At 43.0% G+C, this 19,769-nt stretch overlaps 1 protein-coding gene across 1 annotated transcript; it reads left to right on the plus strand.

Annotated features, from left to right (window-relative positions):
- The first annotated feature begins 29 nt into the window (after positions 1-29).
- TMEM233 (transmembrane protein 233) lies at positions 30-15,503 on the plus strand. The gene is made up of 3 exons (XM_054082160.1): positions 30-283; positions 7,203-7,337; positions 13,122-15,503. The coding sequence occupies exons 1-3, from the start codon at positions 95-97 to the stop codon at positions 13,131-13,133; spliced, it is 336 nt and encodes a 111-aa protein (XP_053938135.1). The 5' UTR covers positions 30-94; the 3' UTR covers positions 13,134-15,503.
- Positions 15,504-19,769: the final 4,266 nt, after the last annotated feature.

Raw genomic sequence — 19,769 nt, forward strand, 5'->3', positions numbered from 1 at the left:
CCCCGGGGGCAGGGCCGGGAGCGGGGCCGGGCGGGGGGGGCTCGGCCCGGCGGGTCCCGCCCCGCGCTGTCCGCGCCGCCGGCACCGCAGCCCGATGTCCGCGCTCCCCGCCGCTGCCGACATCAAGCGGGCTCTGGAAAACAGCCCCGAGACCAACATCGAGGATGAGCAGCCCGACGAGCAGCCGGAGGCGTACCCCAAGAGCTACCTGGTGCTCAGCATCCTCTCCTGCTTCTGTCCCGCCTATCCCGTTAACATCGTCGCCTTCGTCTTCGCCGTGATGGTGAGTCGCGCCCGGGAGCCCCGGGCAGAGGCGGGTCCCGTCCGGTTCTCGGTACCGGCCCAAGGGAGGCAGCTTTATCCTAATTAGCGGGGTTTGTTAAATCAAACGCGCTGAGTTGGACGCAGTATCCTGTGCGGGAAAGTGGCGACTGGGGAGCAGAAATCAGATTGGCAAAGGGACCGGTGTCGCTTCTCTCCCTCAGGTAATCGAATGTGATGGAAGTGCTTTTTTGCCGGTAAACATTTAGCCTGATCACTCTTTGCTACAATAAAACACACAATTGTGTAGGTTGTTGGCGAAAACCCTTGTAAAATTGAGTATCAAACACACTAAAGGACAACCTTATTCCTAGAAACCTTATTTCATTTGCATAGTCCTCTTGACTTCAAATGTTAGAACAGAATCGTCTTCTCAGAGTTAAAAGTTGCAGAGGCAGTTGCAGACTTGTCTAACAGGACACGCGGTCAGTGTCATCAGTAAGGCTGCGATGTATTTCTGTTGTTTAGGGGCTGAAAAGGGATTAAAACATGTTGTGTGTTTCCATCCTTTTCTCTGACAGCCAGGCTGAAAAGGTAAGTAAAAGTGGAGCTGTTTCTTTTTGCAGTTAAGTATGACATTAGTTACCTATATCTGAAATACACTAAAGCACACTCTTTTAGAACTAGTGAGATTGATCAGAAGTCACACCTAAATATTGGGATGTGTGCTTAAGCTTGAAAAATACTTCAAGGAGCTATTCCAAAACCATCCTCACAACCTTTTTGTCCAGATAGCTGGCTTTTTTTATTATTATTTTGTGTTTATCACTAACTTAACCGTACAGGATGCTCGTTTCCTTGATTTGAGACGATTTGGTTCTGCTGGTTCCCAGGATCACTGGGAACTGTGGACGGACACTTAGGGTGCTATATAAAGTAATGAGAGCTGATGAACTGGGGCTCCGAGCATCTGTTCACTGTGACAGAACTTTCACCAAAGCACTGGGGCTGCACAGAAGTTAACTGTCAAGGACAGAATTTGGCCTCTAAAGATTTTTGCACCCCATATGGAGAAATCTCCACCCACACCCTAGCTGAAGTTCAAGCAGGCTTTTGGAGTCAGGTTAAGTAACTGTCACCAGGGGATATGTAGAAACCAGGGTGGGAAGAGCGCTTCCTGAATGCTAAACAGTCTGTGCAGGTCTCAGCTGCCCACTCCCTCAAAGAGGGGAAACAATAACCAAACCAGTCATCTCCACTGTAGGTGAACAACTTCTATTTCAGCATCATTCGTATCTAAAACCTCTCCTTTTCCATGAAAATAACATGTCCAACTTTTTCCCACAGCCTGATTCCTCTGCATTTTAGAGCGGCAAGCTGTAACTGTTCCATTAACCTCAGCTCCAGCTTCTGCATTTTAACCTGTGCTGGTTTTATTTCCACTTCTGCTGGGATGTGCATCCTCTCTCTCTTTCTTAGCTTGTTTCCTAGAGTTGCTAAGGGTTAACACTGAGATGCAAGAGTGGGTTATTTTCTTTTCTTACAGGAGATACCAATATAGTCTATAGAACTTGCCTGAGATCTTGTGTCAGAAGAGGTGAAAACTCATAAAAGTGGAGTTCTCTATAGAAGTTCCAATTCCTAGAACGGGCCTGGGAGGACAAGTCCTGTTGACTTCTAGAGGGACATGGTTCAGCACCCTGCTTGCCTGTGTCATGTCCTCCTTAGGTGCTCTCAATTCAGTCAGTGTTTTCACTCTAAAAGTAGAGTTTGGGCTATAGCACACCCCCAAATTAACTGACAGATTTAGTCTCTTCTGCTGCCCCATTTACAATTCCAGCACTGGTTCAGTCACTTGTTTCTCACCTTTGGGAGCACAAATCTTACCATTTCAGATCTTACCTCCTTGATTATATTTTTAGAAGCAACCTCTCCCAAGTTCTTGCTATTGTGATGATAAATTTTCCTTTTTCCTTACCTCCTCTGTGAAATAGATCTATTTCTTTTGTCGGAGCACGAGGATAGCTGTGGGATGAGCGTGTAATGGCATCAGTGTGTTGATACATTGGCATTACAAGAGCTGCCCCCTCAAACTAGTTGCTGGTCATTTGCAGGTGTGAGGGTTGCTTGGCGTGTTTAGCAAATGGAGATCTCTTTTCCCCTGAGCCCTGGCTAAGCCTCCTGGCTGTAGGATTACTGTTCTTCTCAGTACTCTCCTGCAGTTCCAGCCAGATGCTGTCAGTTTTCCAGTAGCTCTATTGTGTTGCTGTAGGATTAGTTGGCTCACTCAACCCCAGTGGTGCCTCGCCAACATTTTATCTATCCTTTCTCACGTAGGAGAGACCCCAGGCTTCAGTCGAGCGGTGTGGGTGCAGGTACCAAGTCAGGAGGCTCGTGTGACAAAAGAGGCTTCTCTGGTGCAAGGCTATGGCCAGGCAGTGAGTCACTGAGCTCTTTGGCTCCTTACCTGCGGTGGTGTTTTTCCACCCTATTGCAAACCCAAAGAGCACTTAGCTGGCAGTGAATTGCCAATTGTATCTGAGAACTGGCTCAGGAGACTGCCTGTGTCTGACTCACGGAATCAGAGCTTGAGGGAGACTGTGGGACAACTCTGAAAAATGGATCAGTCAGACGTGTCTATTGCCAGCACTGAGATCTAATAGTTGAACAGATTTTGTTGGCCTTTCTCAGTACAGCACCTTCTTTATTTCAAAGATTTGTGTGTCAGACTAGTCAACTAAATTCTTAGGGCTTAGATTTGTAACGGAACAGTCTCTCCAAAGCCATTTCTCCCTGATTGTTTGTTCCTAACTCCCTCTTTATGTTGACACGTTTCTGTTTAATCATTTGCATGTTTCAAACAACATATGTGGTCAAGCTGTGACAATCTTGGCTCATCTGTCTCTGATAGTAACAAGTTCTTTGACTGCATTTATTACCCTTGGATTCAGATGCCTTGTCTGTATGTTAGTTTCCCTAAGCAGAGAGCGAATTTCTCGTGAATGAGAGCTTCTGAATGAGACAGAAACGTGAAATGAGCAAGAGAGCAGTAGAAGTCGAGGGACATCAAAGGATGGAACTTGCTTTTGGAGGAGGGGTCACCTCTTCTGATTGTGATCCTAAGGAGCCGTCTGTTGGCTTTGGTCGGGTCTGTGATAGCATAGTAATCAGTGTTCCTGTACAGCTGTAATTGTCTTTGGTTAGAAAGTTTATTTGGAATGTTTATTATTTATATGTAATTTTATAAGTAGGTTGTACATACCTGGACATCTAACACCATATGGTTAAGTATGGTTAATACTTCAGGAGTATTAAATGACAAGGCTGACTAGCTGTTCTTGGGCACTTACTTTTGCACTCTGACAAGCTTTTCCTCTGCACCAACACTTTTCTACCTGTCGCCAGAGACAAACAAATTGTCTGCAAACCACTGTACAGCCTGCAGAGCAAACTCCCCCTTCATCATCTCCTGCTTATCACCTGTTTGTCTCTTTTGCTAAAAAGCAAAGATCAAGCCTGGTTCTGAATTGCTTCCCAAGTTCTCCCATCTTCTTTCTTTCTCCTTGTAAGCTGTTCGCACTGTGAAGAGTCACACAGAGCCAGCACGTCTCGCTTTTCCTTTGGTCTGAACTAGAGTGTGTCTCATTTCCAGGCGCAGCCAGAGAAGGTTTGTTACAGCCTGGCTTGAGGAAAGCATAGAAAATGTTGATCGGAGAACCTCAGTCTGGTCTGTCCAGATTGTAAGAGATGTAGACGAGGATTTCTGAAGTAATTCAGTATTCTTTCTGCTTTTGCCCTAGGCAGTGCTCTGGGAATTTGTAACAGAAAATGCGCATTAAAAGGGATTAATGGTTTGTACCTTATTCAGTAATTTTTGTTCATATGAAGTTAAGTTGCTTCATTGTTGAACTGAGAATATCTTTTATAAATAGATGTGTGTGAAACCTGGTGAAGTCACTGATATTGCTCAAGTAAATAAGCAGCTGCGGAACTGTGGCTTTAATTTAGTTTATGACTTCATAGTGAGCGAGGTAGCAGAAACCTGAGAAATCATGTGGTATTAGGCTGAAAATGGCTGAAATTTGTTTTAAAAGTTGGACAGACCAAGTATCACCCACAGATGCTATACTCTGTATGTATTCCCCAGCTCTTGGAGATAAACAGATGTAACATTTAAGGCTTTAACAATTAATGTTGTCCATGTCTAACATTGAAAACTGTAAGCTTGATCCAAGAGCCCTTTGAAGCAGATGAAGTAAATGAATTACAGAGCTTTGCCTCAGACCTCAGCCCTTCCCCTAAACATCTTAATTTTTCTTGAATACTATCTAAGTTACACTATTTAATTTAAACCTCTTAATAAACTTTTGTCTCCTTCCTGTCTTTCCCAAATCCTCCTCTTTATCACTAATGCTGGTTTCCTCCTCTTCATCATGGATTTGTTTTAAAATGACATTATTTATTAAAGTGTACAGGGTGAATTATTAATGCAGTACCTGCAGAAATCACATAGACGTTCTCCAGACTTCCTAAATATGTTAGTCACTTTGTACAGACCTGCAAGCTGGTACTGCCTTGTCTTGCTTACAGCTCTGTCTCAGTCTGGAGACCACAAGTATAGGGAACTGGATTTAGACTGTTCGTAGGACCACTCTCAAGATGGGTGGGGAGAAAAATGTACAAGGCTGTGGTGTCAGTGATGTTTCTCTGTGTTTCTCCCTGTAGGCACAGTCAGGGGTGTGAGTGCTGACAGAGGTGGGAGGAGAGGTCGGCCTGCTCAGGACCAAGCCAAGCCATGTTTCTGCTTTTGTTGACCTTCCCAAATGTATTTTGACAAAACCTTCTCCTGTAGACAGGACTGCTGAAAACAGTGGAGTAACTTAGGTGAGAGGAGCTGTACCAGCCACCCTTTGTAACAGGAGGCTGCAGTGGTGGAGAAGCAGAGGTGACTGTGCCTCAGAACAGCTGCTGTTCTTCTACCTGAATGGTCAGGGCTGGCTGGCCCGATACCCTAAGGGAACAAGGCTTGGGCAGTCATCCTGTTTGACTATGTGCTTGTGTCTACCTCTCATTTCCATTTCTTCCCTCTTTCCCCACTATATTCTTTAAGTCCATTAGCCAATCTCAATGAAATTCAACAGCAGAGCAGAGGTATTAGCAGTGTTCTTTAGGGAAATAAAGTAGAGAAATGTTTAGGCATGTAGGATTCCAGGAAGAGAAGAAATGTATCGGCGCTCACTTTAAGGGCAACAGTGCATCAGCAGCTCAGACACCAGAGAATAATTACCTGCACTTATCCTTGAGATGCAATTCTAGGAATATAGGCTTCGTTGCTTTGGGACTGTCTTGGCACGAGTGGTCTTACTGCAGTGCTAACACCAAGGATGCATCTAGCCCATTAACTTCTGTGTGCTCACTAATAGACAGAACACACACAGATAATGTTCCTAATTGGTTTTGCTGCGTGGGGAAAAAGACTCCACAGCAATGCTTGGTATCCTCTGAAGTTCATTCCTTTCCTGCTCTCCATAGTCTCGGATGTTCACTCTGTTGAATTAGCTGTAGTTCTGCCTTTGCTAAAAAAGTGATTCATACCTAAAGCACTCGTGTAATAGCACTTGGTGATCCCTCATGCAGTCATTTTCTAAAGACAACTTAAATTATTTAGTCCAGCAAACAGTTCATTTGATCAGGGTCTCCATTGTTCTCCCCCCACACCTCCCAGTTCTGGGATTCTTCCTGGAATACTCATAAGGTACTGAAGAACTTGTGATGACTAACCTGATTCTCCAAGGAAGGGTGCTGAGACAGTTCATTCTCTGATAAAGAATCTGATAAAGAATGCAATCTGATAAAGAAATCTTGACTCAATGTCATGATTTATGAACTCAAACTCTCCTGATCATGCAAAAAAAATTCTTAGAAATAATAATCTTTTTTAATATTCTTTGACAGCATCTTATTCTTGGGGAAAAGTTACTACAAACCATGTTAGACTTGTGCTGGAATAATTCAGTGTCCTTCACTGAATTTTTTATTTTAAAAATATGGTCTGGTTAAAACAAAAATTAATTCAGAAAATCTTGCAGTTTCTCACAAAAGACTAGAAGATTGAAGTTGTCCTGTCACACTTTGCAATCTCTACGTGTAATGAATATAAAGCATCTGCTAAACTGTGGGTGGGTAAACTCTGTTGAGATAATATCCGCATGTCTTGTGTACCGCAGGATGTATATGATATTAATTATCAGTGTGTTGCAAAAATGCAAAGGGACAGAATTTCTGGCCCATTAAGATGGCACTCATGTTTTGTTTAGATGATCTGTATTTCTTTAAGGTCTTTTTGTTTGGGTTTTTTCCATACCACCAGCAAGCTACCTGTTAATTCTTCAAAATTTGTTTTGAAAAATAAAACACTGGAAAACCAGGAAATTTGTAGGCTTTTTTTAAGAAGTTTTCCTGAGGCTTTCTATAAAAATGCATCCTAAATAGGCTGCTCCTTTTCAAGCCAATGGTCCTATAAAGTGTAAGAGTTCACTGCTAGTGAAGCAGCTAACAAACAGGTCACACCTACTACAGAAAAGTTTCCAGAGATAAAAGCCACTGATTTATGCCACTGGGAGGATTAGAGTTAATTTGACAGCTCTTATGGTGGTGCATACAAGAAAACTCATATGAATATAGCCTCATCACTGAAAGTGAAAGAGCTGTACTCGCGCTGGAATGTACTGACTGTGAGTGGACAAAGAAGCTGGACTCCCTGCTTACCTGGGACTGTTGGCAGCGGGTGTTTGTTTTCACAGAGCAAATCACCGTTTTCCGAAGTCCCTTCTACAATACCAACGCGAACTGGACTTAATGTTGGTTCAAAGCAACCGCAATGGTTTCTGTGCAGATTTCTGTTTAAAAAAACTCACAGGCTTTCTGTTTCTCTTCTGCAGGCCTCAAAAAGTTATAGTAATGGAGACATAGAAGGGTCAAAAAGACTGGGTCGCAATGCACTCTGGGTTGCCATCGCCTCAATTATCATTGGCCTTGTCATGATTGGAATCTATTGCGTAGTTCACTTCACAACGGTAAGCAAAATGCTGCTGGTTCGGATGCAAGAAGGTCTGTGTGCATGGCCCTCAGAATAAGAGACTAAAGACTGTCGTTACTGCCTGCTAATGCTAAAATTGAGGAATGCATGCCTCTTTTCCAAAAAAGCAGTTTTTACTTTTTCTTATTGTGCAGTTTAGAAAATTCACTTGTCTGTGGTTAAATGTGTTTTGGCAGCAGGGGATTTTCTAGAAACTCTCGCAGCTCCCATAGTTTTTTTCCAGTTTAGTCCAGTTGCTTTTTTCTGCCCCTCAGCTCCACTGCCTGCAAGACCAAGTGCACAGAGATCCTTAGATTTCAGGTAATAGAGTCCCCAGGTGCTAATTTTCAGTCTCCTAATCTGTCCAATGTGTCTTTTAACTTTGCAAGGAGAAGATTACAGTCAATTGCTATTCTGTTTGATATTAAGGCAATCATAATTATATCACAAGTGACCACAATGTAATTTTGACTTGGTTTGCTGTGAGATGAGGTGGTTAATTGTCAGTGCTGTGTAACTGACCTCCCTTTGTACTCCTAGAACAGTAGTGAAGAACCTCAGCAAATGAATCTCTGTGTACACGGTGGTTACTGAGGTGAATTATAAGCTTATTTGGAAAAGAGGACAAAAGTAGTTAAGGTATCGATATCCTTTCTTAACGCTGTGTAGCAGTATGTTTCCTCCACACTAATGTGCATTTCCCATTACAATAACCAATTTAAATCAATTTATTATTGGCTGCTTTGGTAGGAGATCCTTTCAGTGCACTGTGCAAATTTATGCATGAACTAGAGAGATCACCTCATCTACCACTGAAATGTAAACATCTCTCAGCATTGGAATGGAGTAGCTGCTTAAACATCTTCAACATTTACAAACAAAAACTTAGAAGTATGACATATTGAACTGCAGGGGAGTTGATGGAGATGGGGTCCATTTCTGTATAATATTAGTGGATGGTGTGGCAGAAGTTTACTGCATAGTCATTAATTCCCCATGTGTTTTGCAAGCATGAGTCTCTCTGGCTCAGCTTCTGTTTAGTTTCTTCAGCCCTCATAAGTTTAAAACCAAGCCACTTCGGGCTAAGCGTGCCAAGTTTTGTAATTGACAGCAGCAGTGAATTCCTCTGTTCACTTCTACTACCTCACTCATCATTTCTCAGACAAGGACAGCAGCTCAGTATTTTATTTAAAGTCGGAGGAGGGCAGGTCAGCATGAGGAGGGACAGACAGCACTGACCTGAAGCATTCACATTAACCAGGGCGCACTGCTTTCATTCAGTTGTAGTCAACATTTCACTTCCACTAGAGTAGAACCCTGTGTGCCGAGTGTGTGAATGCTGCCTTGTGCCCACTGACAGATATTAGAGGCAAATAGCACTTTACATCTAGCTGGTATTTGTAAGCACCTGTCTGTCTCTTACCCTCAAGGGAATAAACAGCAGTAAATCAGTGTAATACAGCTTGATATTTTCTTCTTAAGTTTTGTCTTTTGAGGATTTTTTAAATTGGATTTGGGTTTGGAGTATTTTTTAAGAGAAAAATCTCTTGCATGGAAGCATTGCCAGGTGCCTGGGAGCCCTCAGCACGCTGCTGGGATATTAATTTCTGTATTCACTGAATAGTTCCTGTAGAAGTCCCTGAGCCAAATGGTACTCTTGAGTTCTGTGAGGACTCAAGGTTTATTGGATTCACCTTGCTCTCTGGCTTTCCAGTCTCTTTGCTGCTCACCTTCTTCCTGTCATCTGTCACCCTCCAAAAAGCCCTTGTTTTTAAGAAAGTGTTTGATGGGAGCAACAATTTTTATTCTTCTAATGTGAAAATGAGTGCATGGGAGATCCCGACTGGCCTTTCCACCCTCCATGCTTACCTGACTCCCCTTTGTTGCCTTACTCTCGTACATTTATATTTTATACTAAATTGTCTTTGAACTTGACATGCCACTGGTGTGGATGGCATTGCATGCATTACATTAAGAGAGAGATATATATAAAAATATAAGTATGTAGCACTATATATAGCCTGGAACAGGGCCCACCCAATGCTTGGGAACCATCTACCCTCTGCAGTCATGACACTGAATGTAGATAAGGGGAAGCCGTCACTTTCATCACCGGAGTTAACAGCTCAGCAATAAAACTTCTCTGTCTTGATCAATGTGAACTGGCATTTTCCTCACTGTGCTGAGGAATCACTGAGTGTTAAGCTGCAGCGTGTGCTGCATCAGGGCTGTCCCTCATTCCGCTGTAGGCCAGATTTATTCTTGCTCCATTCCATAACTTTTACCCTCTCCTGTCAGCTCCTCCTACTTTGCCAGTGCTGAATGCTGAATTACCCTTCCACTGCTTGCTCAGATGTAACCGAAACCAGTATTTGTGTCACCAGAGTCTAGCCCTGCATATATGCCTGTTGGCATGTTGTCCATCAAAATCTGCAGTGAGAAAAGGGACGTATTTGTCTTCCATAATGAGGCATCGCTACTATGAAGTGAGACAGTGCCGAGCTGTGTGCTGTAGCCTTGGTGTGGCCTTGGTCTGCTGCACTGTGCCTGGTTAGAGAGTGAATGGCAAGATACCTAATAGCAGGCAGTGCTCAGCTGTGAGCCACATCCTGAATCCTGCCTCTAGTTCTGATGTCCTTGTCTTAAGAAAGATGTACACACACACGCACACACATGCAATAAAAAAAAAAAAGATAGAGAAGGCCTGCGAGGTGTGAAAAAAACTATATATGTGAAGAGACAAAATAGACGTGGTCTCTTTGGTTTGGGAAAGAAAGACTTAGGAATCAGTAGTTAAAGGCGGCAAAATAAAAGAGTGATTATTTGTTTTCTCTGACGAATTAGATGAAGGGGTACCAGAGGAAAGCAGCTTTAAACAAGGAGGAGGTGCTTTTCCATGTGACATACAATGCAGCTGTGGGACTTAGTCTTTCTGGTTGCTATGGATACAAAAAATACAAATTATTTGAAACAGCAACTAGTGAAGCTATAAAAAAAAGCTTAAGTGCAAAGATGCAGATATAATGAATTCATGAAGCCTGTTAGTAGCCTTTCCTCCAAACACAAGACATTTCATAGAATCATAGAATAATTTGCATTGGAAGGGACCATAAAGCCCATCCAGTTCCACCCTCTGCCATGGGCAGGGACATTCCACTGGATGGGGCTGCCCAAGGCCCATCCAAGCTGGCCTGGAACACCTCCAGGGATGGGGCAGCCACAACTTCCCTGGGCAACCTGGGCCAGGGCCTCACCACTCTCATGGTGAAGAAATTCCTCCTTATGTCCAGCCTAAATCTGCCCCTCTCCGGTTTATACCCATTGCCCCAGGTCCTATCACTCCAAGACTTTGTGAACAGTCCCTTTCCAGCTTTCCTGCAGCCCCTTCAGGTACTGGAAGGTCACTATAAGATCTTCTCTGAGCCTTCTCTTCTCCAGGCTGAACAAGCCTAACTCTCTCAGCCTGTCCTTGGGTGGAAGACATTTGGTGTCTTTGGATTTAATTCGAGACCCACTAGCAGGATTTATGGAAATACAATCCTGGGCTGGAACCTCCTTAGTTAAGTGAAGGAGACCCCAGGTGTCACGAACCCTGTTCTTAACTGGGTTAACATGTCATACTTTAACCTGAGAATCGTGCATTCTTATTCCAATGCTGGCCTTGCTGTGTAGTTTGTGGTTTGAAACAGCACACAGCTTCTCGCAGCACATGCTTTTAGACTATCTCTAGCGTCTCAGTGACGCTTAGCGATGCTGCTCAGGGCAGGATAGAGCTCACAGGAGTTTTGCTGCTTAACTGAGCCACAAAGCATACCGTGTAAAGCCCCCGTCTTTTGTGCACCTCTAGTGCTTCTTTGCAGTCTAGACAAGTAGGAGTGAGCCAAGTAGAAATGCAGAGAACTACTAGGAGGTGTTAGAGTGAAGCATAGACACAAGCTCTCCTGTAGATCTCTGCCCGAGATAGTGGCAGTTTTGGTATGAGGAAGGTTAGCCAAAAGTACTGAAGAAAAGGAATCTAAGAAACTCCTGTCAGTGGACTGGTGTCTAAGTCTTTTTTCACTAACATTGGAAGTTCATTGCCTTTATCTCGAACACCAGGGCCAAAGGCAGGGTAGAATTATATTCTGGTAATAACTTATGTGAAAAGGGTAGTCATGTTCAGTGACTTTGGAATTTCATGCAAACCGTTACAATATTTCAGTGCTTTCCTAGAGGGGTGTGAACTTCTGACCCCTTCTTTAATCTCACTTGATCTAGAACTTGACTCCAGGGAAGTCACAGTAATACCACCTGTCAGCATGGCTTCAAAGGAAGGCAGAGACACAGCCGGGCTGTGCAGAAAGCACCAGCTTATCCTGCTGCATCATCGCTAGGGTGTTAAGTCAAGCACATGTGCAGTCATGCAACATTGGTAATTACTGGTAGAGGGGAAAGGAATAAGCATTTAGACTGTGCACCAGGGACAGATGTAAACATCCACTTTTCTTACTAAACATGTAAGTAATTCCTCAGAGGGAAAAGGCATGCAAGATTAATTTTAATATCTCTGATATCCTCTTCCTGAGGCCTTTAGAAGCCTTTGCAGCCATTTCAGTGGGTTACTGTCTCTTTCAGAGGGCCAGTCCCTACATTGGCAATCCTGTTCTCTGTACCTTACTATAGAAAAACAAAAGTCAAGGAAGACTACCTGCCTTTTGCTGCAGGAATTGACCTGTCAGCGGAAGTCGGGGCATTCCTACTGTCCTTTACACACATTAATTCTTGGTGTCCACCAGCTGGTAATCTCATACTGCTGCTTTTCTATCAGTAAGGGCACCAACTGCTTATCTCCTTAATACTCTACCTCTTTTTACTGGACTTGTAAAAATGTAAGAGCTTAAAGTCCTCTGCCTGTCTATCAAATGTGCTCAGTCAGCTCAAAAGCTGAGTAGTGGGCAGACACATGTAGGTGCGCAGAGGCAATGGGATTACATCAGCATAATTTCCTTAGCAAACCACATGAAAAATTCTGGTCTGTTGTTTCACCTGTGCATGGAGGAAATGTCCCGACAATAGATTCTGCCTATTGGAGTCCTGAGTAGCATCCAGTAAACAGTCAACAAAGGAGTTAATGCTGTCTGCAGATATATTTACTGTTGAGTGCCTTGTGTCCTACATCCCTCCTTAAGGAACTGCTATAACGTAGCTGCTTGGTGGAGAAGATATCTGGGGACTCCATCACAGAGCCCAGCATCCAGGAACAAGCCAGGGAGATCGGTACATCCTCGAGTAATGTCTGAGACCTAACTCCAACATGAGAATTTGAGGGAATTCTGAGATCTTTCCTCTCCTAACACAGATGCACAGGAGACATTACCCAGTCCTTCCAAAACATGTCACGTATTGCTGTTGTGTTTACCAAGTTGTCTACTGCTGGAAGCATTGTTCTTGCCTCACTGCTTTATGTACTACTTAAAAGAAGCAGAGATGCTATTGACCTCATGAAGCTTTGTCAAATAAGAGCCCATTTCGTGGCAATGAAAGATTCTAACTTGCATTAATTCAGGTAACCCAGTTTAAAAATTCAGTTTGGATTGACAGATGACCGGTGCCATTAGAAACTTAGCTCTTTGATTCAAAACTATATTGAACCGCTAATCTAGAGGGATAATTGTTAAGAGAACAAGTGCCCCTAATGTTGCATAATGTATCCATTAGATCTGTGGAATTAATAATTTAAATTCACAAGGTAAACTCTTTATCTTTTCCTCCTTTAAAAATGCATATTTCTGTGTCCTTGCAGGATGCTATCTGAACACCAGGACTGCACTTGGAGGATATTGTCATGTAAATCTCAGGAAGGGTAAAAGAAGAGGAGAAGGAAATCCTTCATTCCAGACTGTTAGATTTGACACTCCTGTTCTGCAGAGGCATGTTGCTGGCGGATGAACTAATTGTCCAGTTAGTTACTCAGCATGGCGTGACCAGGTTTTCAAAATTATTTATATATAAGGAATCTCAGTATAAAGCAGCATTTTGTCTTTTACCTTAATGTATAATGAGATCTTGCTTAACAAGATCCCTTTTCTTTCTCATTTATATGGAATGTATGCTGGATCCATGATGTTCCCTGACTGACCCTAGCCAAACAAAGCCAACCTTTCTAGACTGTTTATAGTGCACAATGTAAGATCTGATGCGCGGCCCGCTGAAGCTAGTAGAACTGTTGCCTCCAGTGGGTTTTGGATCAGGCCATTAAGGTTTTTTTTTTATTTCTTTAAAATAGTTTCAACACATCCTAACCATGGGTTTGCGATTTTACCCTGCTATGTGATTTTTATAATGTCGTGGGCATACGCTAACTCAGCGGCCGCTTTCTTCTGTCATCCTTAGCTTTTAGGTCTTTACCTTGGAATTTTAGCGACCTGGGACCGATTCAAATCACTTGATTATTAAGAGACACTCTTCTTCCATAGCATCCATATTTTTCTTCATGATTTTTGTTTTGTTGTCTTTCATTGTTGAACTCCCTTGACTTGGCTTCAGTCCTGCATTAAAGTTGCACTGATTATATTTTCCTTTTTAAACTTCATGTATGTAAAAAGTTCCTATTTTTTTATCTGACAAAAGATCATCTTTTTAAATAGATGTTCTTACTCATCCTTTTGTTATTGTTCCTCTAGTAAGTCACATAGTTTCACTGTGTTCTGCTTTGTTTGTGTCTCTTTTTGTTTAGTTCATCCTTTCATCTTGCTATGAATAGTCTATTTATCGATGCAGTTAGAGATGGACAGATTTTTGTACCCTTACATAGTTACATAGACTCTTGCTGATCCTAAGCTATTACTCGGTGAATAGGCTTAGATTACAGCATTGAAGGCCTGTATATTACTGCAGTTTCTTGATACTTTATGAAAACTTAGCATGGAATGGCTGTTTTTTTATTGGCTGAAAACTGTTGGAAAGAATGTATTTGTTTTGTCACACTTCCTTGTTCAAAGGAGTAAACTCTGGTGAGCATTAGGACAGATGGCTAGATCATCAGCAGTTATTGCTCTGTTTGCTTTAATTATTACTACATCTTCAAGCAAGGTATGCCAACATACGTTTAGTTTCCTGGAACCAATGCAAGTCTGGACCGACTACCCAAAGTACTCCTACTGCATGGGAGTTTTGCAAGTGCAAGCAAGAAAACAATCATGCTTGGCAGGAGTACGGCTGCCTGGTAAAAAAAAAAAATAATCATCTCCCGGAAACCTTTGCCCATTAAAGCAAATGCCTGGAAGTCGCATGTATTTTCTGTGCCTTGATATTATACTTTTAATGTGCTTTTTCACCTTTTTTTTTTCCTGCCAAATTCTGTTTTTCATTGAAGTCAGTGAAGTGCATATTGCCTATCGTTAATTACTCCAGTACAGAACTTCATGAACACTGCTGAAATTAGTTGATTTCTTCAGCATTTACACTGATTGTCCACATGGGAATCTTACTGCTGATTTTGATGATCCCAAGAGTTGGCTGTTCTGTGAACTCCTTTTTGGTTTTTGAATACTATTTCAATGGTCTGATATGTCTTGTGGGACTTTTAGTAGCTTGCGGTATTATCAGATATGGTAGAACTGTCATTGAGAAGTGGAATAAAATTACTTTTAATTCGTGTCCTTTCTGGTATGTGGAAAGTGTCTTTCATAAGTTTTGCTGCCTTTTCTGTTTTAAAGAGTAATATCCTTTTTTTTAATCCCTTGGACAGTTTCAGAATAAAGTGGACCAAAGCAACGGCAGGATTTCTGGCCTAGATGATACTATACAACCAGTCTGTGCTGCGGCTAATACATTCAGAAATTGCTAGAGATCAGTTCATGCCCAAAATGTCAGCAAGGTAGGCTCTTTGTTTTCAAAATAGCATTCAGAAAGAGGGTTGAGGCCTTTCAAGGGTGGTCCCTTGGTGGTCTCTTCGGGGCTTCCCTACAGCGAAGGGAAACTAATCAAAGAGGTCACCAAAGAAGGTCTCTCAGCATGAATCAGAGGTCAGATTTCCACCACCTTGAATTTCTGGCACCAAAGTAAACACCATTGCATTGCTATAGAAACAGTTTTCTGTGTCAGTGTACTAAAAGAAGCAACATATATGCAAAAAGTTTCATCCTTCTGAAAACTATTAAAGCCCAGTACTGTATACTAAACCACAGCTAGTGGTGTGAGGGGGGGGGAAAGATTCCCAAAGTTATTTGGGCATTAGAAGGTGGGTATAGGCAACTTGAAGTATCTTTTTGAAGTTCCTAGCAGGAGTTTAGATCAATAGGAGCTAGACGCCTGACTTGTAGAGATGCTTTTGGAAACCATACTGGAAATAAAACTTGCATCTTGATGCTTATAAATATTTTTGAAGTCTCGCTCTTAATATAATTGAGAATTGAGCCATTGTATCTTCAGTGCTTCGGAAGATAAATATTGCTACCTCACAGTGCTATTGATTGGTACGAACATAAAGGCTTTATATTAAGCCACTTAATGTGGCAGAGAAGGCAGAATGCAGCAGTTCCTCTAAAGTGCTTCTATGTCGTAGGTAATCTTTCTTTTGCAGTTCTGGTATTGGTTCTCCTCATTTATTTGTGTTTACATAAATTTTCAACCATGTTTGAGGAATGTGGTTGAACACAGCTTGTGCTGGAAACGAACATGGTCCTCATACAACCAAATCATTCTGTTGTAGGTGTGACAGACACACACAAAGTCAGGTATCGAACACAGGGAAGCTAAATGATGTTTTACTACCCAAATCAGCAAGACCTCTGGTGGCAGCAGTGAGTGTGGAAGGCAGAGTGGGTTGTCTGAATGAGGAATTAGCGCTGGTTGTGTATCTTTGAGAGGCATATACAAAAATTTCATTATGTCTAGATAATCTCCAGGCTCTGGAAATTACCTATTCTTCATTGTCATGCATTTAGATTTGGATTTGGTCCACTGCCGTTCTGCACTGCACCTACCATCTTTTGGTGGAAAAAAGATAGCTGAATGATGCTATTTCATGAGATAGGTCTGGGGAGAAGCAGTAAAATGTATTTCAACGCAACGTCTGTGTTCTTGGCAGGTGAACAGAGTCTTCCTTTCACAAAGCTGCTCCAGGCTTCCAATTTTTGATGCAATCTACTGCATGCTGAAGGCACGAACTAATGCCTGAAGCCCAACTCTCTTTTCTTTCCTGTGGGAATTATAGGCAGAGACAGATGGAAACTTGAAATTGCTGGCCTCAGCTCCTGGATCATGTTAGCATCTTTTGCTTCTTACAGGGCAGCTGCATTCTGCAAAACAGCAGTGTGCATGTATCTTGATATGTAACCTTAGAAGAGGGCTTCTAAATATAAGAGGAGTTTCTTCGCTGACGTATAAAGGGGGTCAGCCAGATGCTTGAGCAGCATGAGGTGTATGCTTTCAACAGATTGCACAGCAAAAAAAAAATCAAGGGGACAATATGAAATTAAATTCTTAGGGTGCCTCCCTGCAAGCGCACCCAGGAGTTTGCAGCTTTTGATTTGAAGGTCAGTGTGGCTCGAGGCTCTGGAAGCTGTTGCTTTTTAACCTGTATCTTTGGATATGTGCTCACAGTGTGAACTGTCTTCTGCCTCTCAGCCTGGAGGTAGATCTGATTGCTACTGCAGTGTCCATCACGCTCAGTCTAGGCACCTCTGCTGTAATAGTGTGCAAGCAGCTCATTTCCTTACCGGGACCCTAACTTTTTCTGCCAGTTATTTAGTATGGATTTTGTTACTAATTTGCATCAGTAGGGGAAAGATAGGGTCTCTTCCCAGTTAGTTTTTACTTTGTGTGTGCACACACGCACAAGAGGATGAATTTGAAGGACTGGATTCCGCAAGGCAAGTAAGATTTAAATACAAAGAAATTCACTGGATTGATTTGGCACCCAGCTGGAATGTGGAACCTACTCTGACTTTGGAGGAGATACCTCCAGGCACGGACAAGTCAGAAGTCCTGTGCACTGTAGTCTGCATGGCTGCTGCCTAACCAGCAGCTCTTCTGAGACTGAGCCCTCAGTCCTTCACAGGCAGAAACACTACTTGAATAGTGGTTTCCTCTTACTATCCTCCCATCCCCAGCCTCATTTTTAATTAGTAGGTCTCTGAAGGTGTGCAGTGTTTTGTTGGTGTAGAATAGTTGAGAAGGGACGCAACAGTGTATGAGTGATTCTTTTTTATGCGCTCACAACTTTGTTTCCCAGGCACAAAGGCATGTTCTGCATGCGCAGCAATGGCACACGTTCCTGAAATGTGAGTGAGCCTTTAAGGAGGCTGCCCGACTTCCTCTGCATCACTCCTGGCAGCCTGGCAAAATGGGCTAAATTCAGAAGTGACCTAAAAGGACGAGGGGGTTTGGAAACACATTGTTCAGCCAATGTAAAGATGAAGGGACAAACTTAGGAGCCCAAGGCAGAAATGAAGGTTATAGTAACATATCCTGTGGGAATGTTTCTGTAGTTAAATTTATCCTGTTGTGAACTCTAGGATAATTTCTGCTGCTGCTACCACCTAACTCACTCTCCGTGGTACAGGAGGTACAAGAAGCACTTGCTCATGTGTCCTTTATAACGTGATTTATGGCACATCTGAATTTGATCTACCAGCTCATGACTGAGGGCAGCTCTTCTGTTTTTGTCCTATCTAGCTGTAGGGCTGAGTCAGCTTCCACTTCTCTTGCAGTGACTTCTTTTTGGTTAAATAAGCTTGCATCGTGTCAAGGAAACAGAACTTTACCAGATACCAGTGCGTTCACCAGGACTTTAAACTGCACAGGCTGAGACTTTAGGACACTTATTTCTTTTTGAACATGCACATGCTCTGGGATAAGGGGGAACTCCACTGAAATTAAGGGATGCAGACGAGAGAGGCTCTGTGGTAATGGTGAGCCACAGCAGCCTTGTGTACACGTATCTCAACCAATGTTCAGTGGGGGTTTAATTGCCTTTTGTTTTGAACCGACTCCAGGAGAAAATCCAAACAGTGAAAATGATATTCCGGACTAGACCACAAGTGGCTGGTGAGTGCCATCCCTTCCTTGGGGCTAGCAAAGGAGTTTAGCTTTGACTTTTTGTGCCCTAAAAGGTTTTTAAGGCCATTCTTCACCCATTTAATGAAGGATGTACATTCCCCTAATACAGTTCTTTCCTGACCTCAGATCTGTTCTGTTTGGTCCTTACTTTCTTTAAAAATGAGTCAGCTGATGAAGATGGTGAGTGATATCTCCAAGGGGCTAGAATGACTCAGTAGTAAAGGTCTCGCTTCACTTGACCCCTCAGCCTGTAAAGCACCAAAAGTGCTCAGTCATGATTGCTAGAACTTTGACAATGTCTGCTGAGTCTCACAATCTGATGAGCCAAGAACCAAAATGAATTAACACTAGTTTCTGAATAAGATGCTCTCTGTGAGTTTTAGGAGTCAGGCCAGGTCTAGCCTAAGTGGGCTGTTGCTGTGTCCCCCATCTCAGAGATGTGGCACTTCAGGAATCTAGAAAGAGTTGTCCTGATGAATTATTTCAATGGCAAGTGACCCTTCTGACATTCTCACTAGGGAAGTTGGAACCACGAACTTCATTTGTGATAGATATAGAGGTCTTCATGGAAGAGTGTGAAGCACCTTCCCATCTGTTGCATCTTTGTCTGGCGGTAAGAAAAAGAAGGTTAAGACAGGTATGTAAAGGGGCAGCAGTAGAAAATCTATTTTGTAGTCGTCCTTTGGAATGTGGATGCTGGTCTTAGATGGAGTGGAGAAGGGGGAGTTTTTATGCCCTTCAGATTGCAGAGCGTGGATGGAGGCAAAAAGTCACAGATGCTCTTAGAGGGAGGAGCAGAACTCACAACGTTCCAGAAGATCAGTGGGTGGATGAGCTCTGCCAGGCCCTTGTGGTATGTCTTCAGCTAATCTCTCGCTTCCCACATCTCCTGCATTAACAGCTGTAAGGGAACTGTGCTCCCACTCAAGCTGACAGGAGAAAACAATAGTCCAGGGCATGTGAGGACCATGTGTATGGAGATGCCTGGAAGGAGGCAGGGTGATGATTTAGGGGCAGCAGTGATCAGCCCCCACATAAGACTCGTTCATGGTGTAATGTTATCCAGCCCTCATAATTCATGTGGACCAGGCACCTCAGAGAGAAATAAAGGCTGATTGGTCTAGGCCTGTGCTACACCAATCTGTCACGACTGACAGTTGGGGAAGACAAGAATCAAGGTTGCAGAGGAAGCAGGCATGGGGAAAAGTGAGCAGAGAAGGCAGCAACAGTGAAGCCTAACCACCTGGAGTCTGTAATGCCAGTGTCCATTGACTCTGTCCTGTCCACAGGACAGTGACACCCAAAGGTTTTGGCACATAGCACACTGTGGATGGATGGCTCATCACCACATAGGAAGGAACCATCACATTTTAATATCTGAACTTGA

The sequence above is a fragment of the Cuculus canorus genome, chromosome 17, assembly GCF_017976375.1.
Source record: "Cuculus canorus isolate bCucCan1 chromosome 17, bCucCan1.pri, whole genome shotgun sequence".
Taxonomy (NCBI): Eukaryota; Metazoa; Chordata; class Aves; order Cuculiformes; family Cuculidae; genus Cuculus; species Cuculus canorus.

What these genes read in the sequence shown, in the direction of transcription:
- TMEM233 (XM_054082160.1), top strand. Translation starts at nt 95, where the DNA reads ATGTCCGCGCTCCCCGCCGCTGCCGACATCAAGCGGGCTCTGGAAAAC. An exon ending in CCTTCGTCTTCGCCGTGATG is followed by an intron (nt 284 to 7,202) that starts GTGAGTCGCGCC and finishes TCTCTTCTGCAG; the next exon opens with GCCTCAAAAAGTTATAGTAA.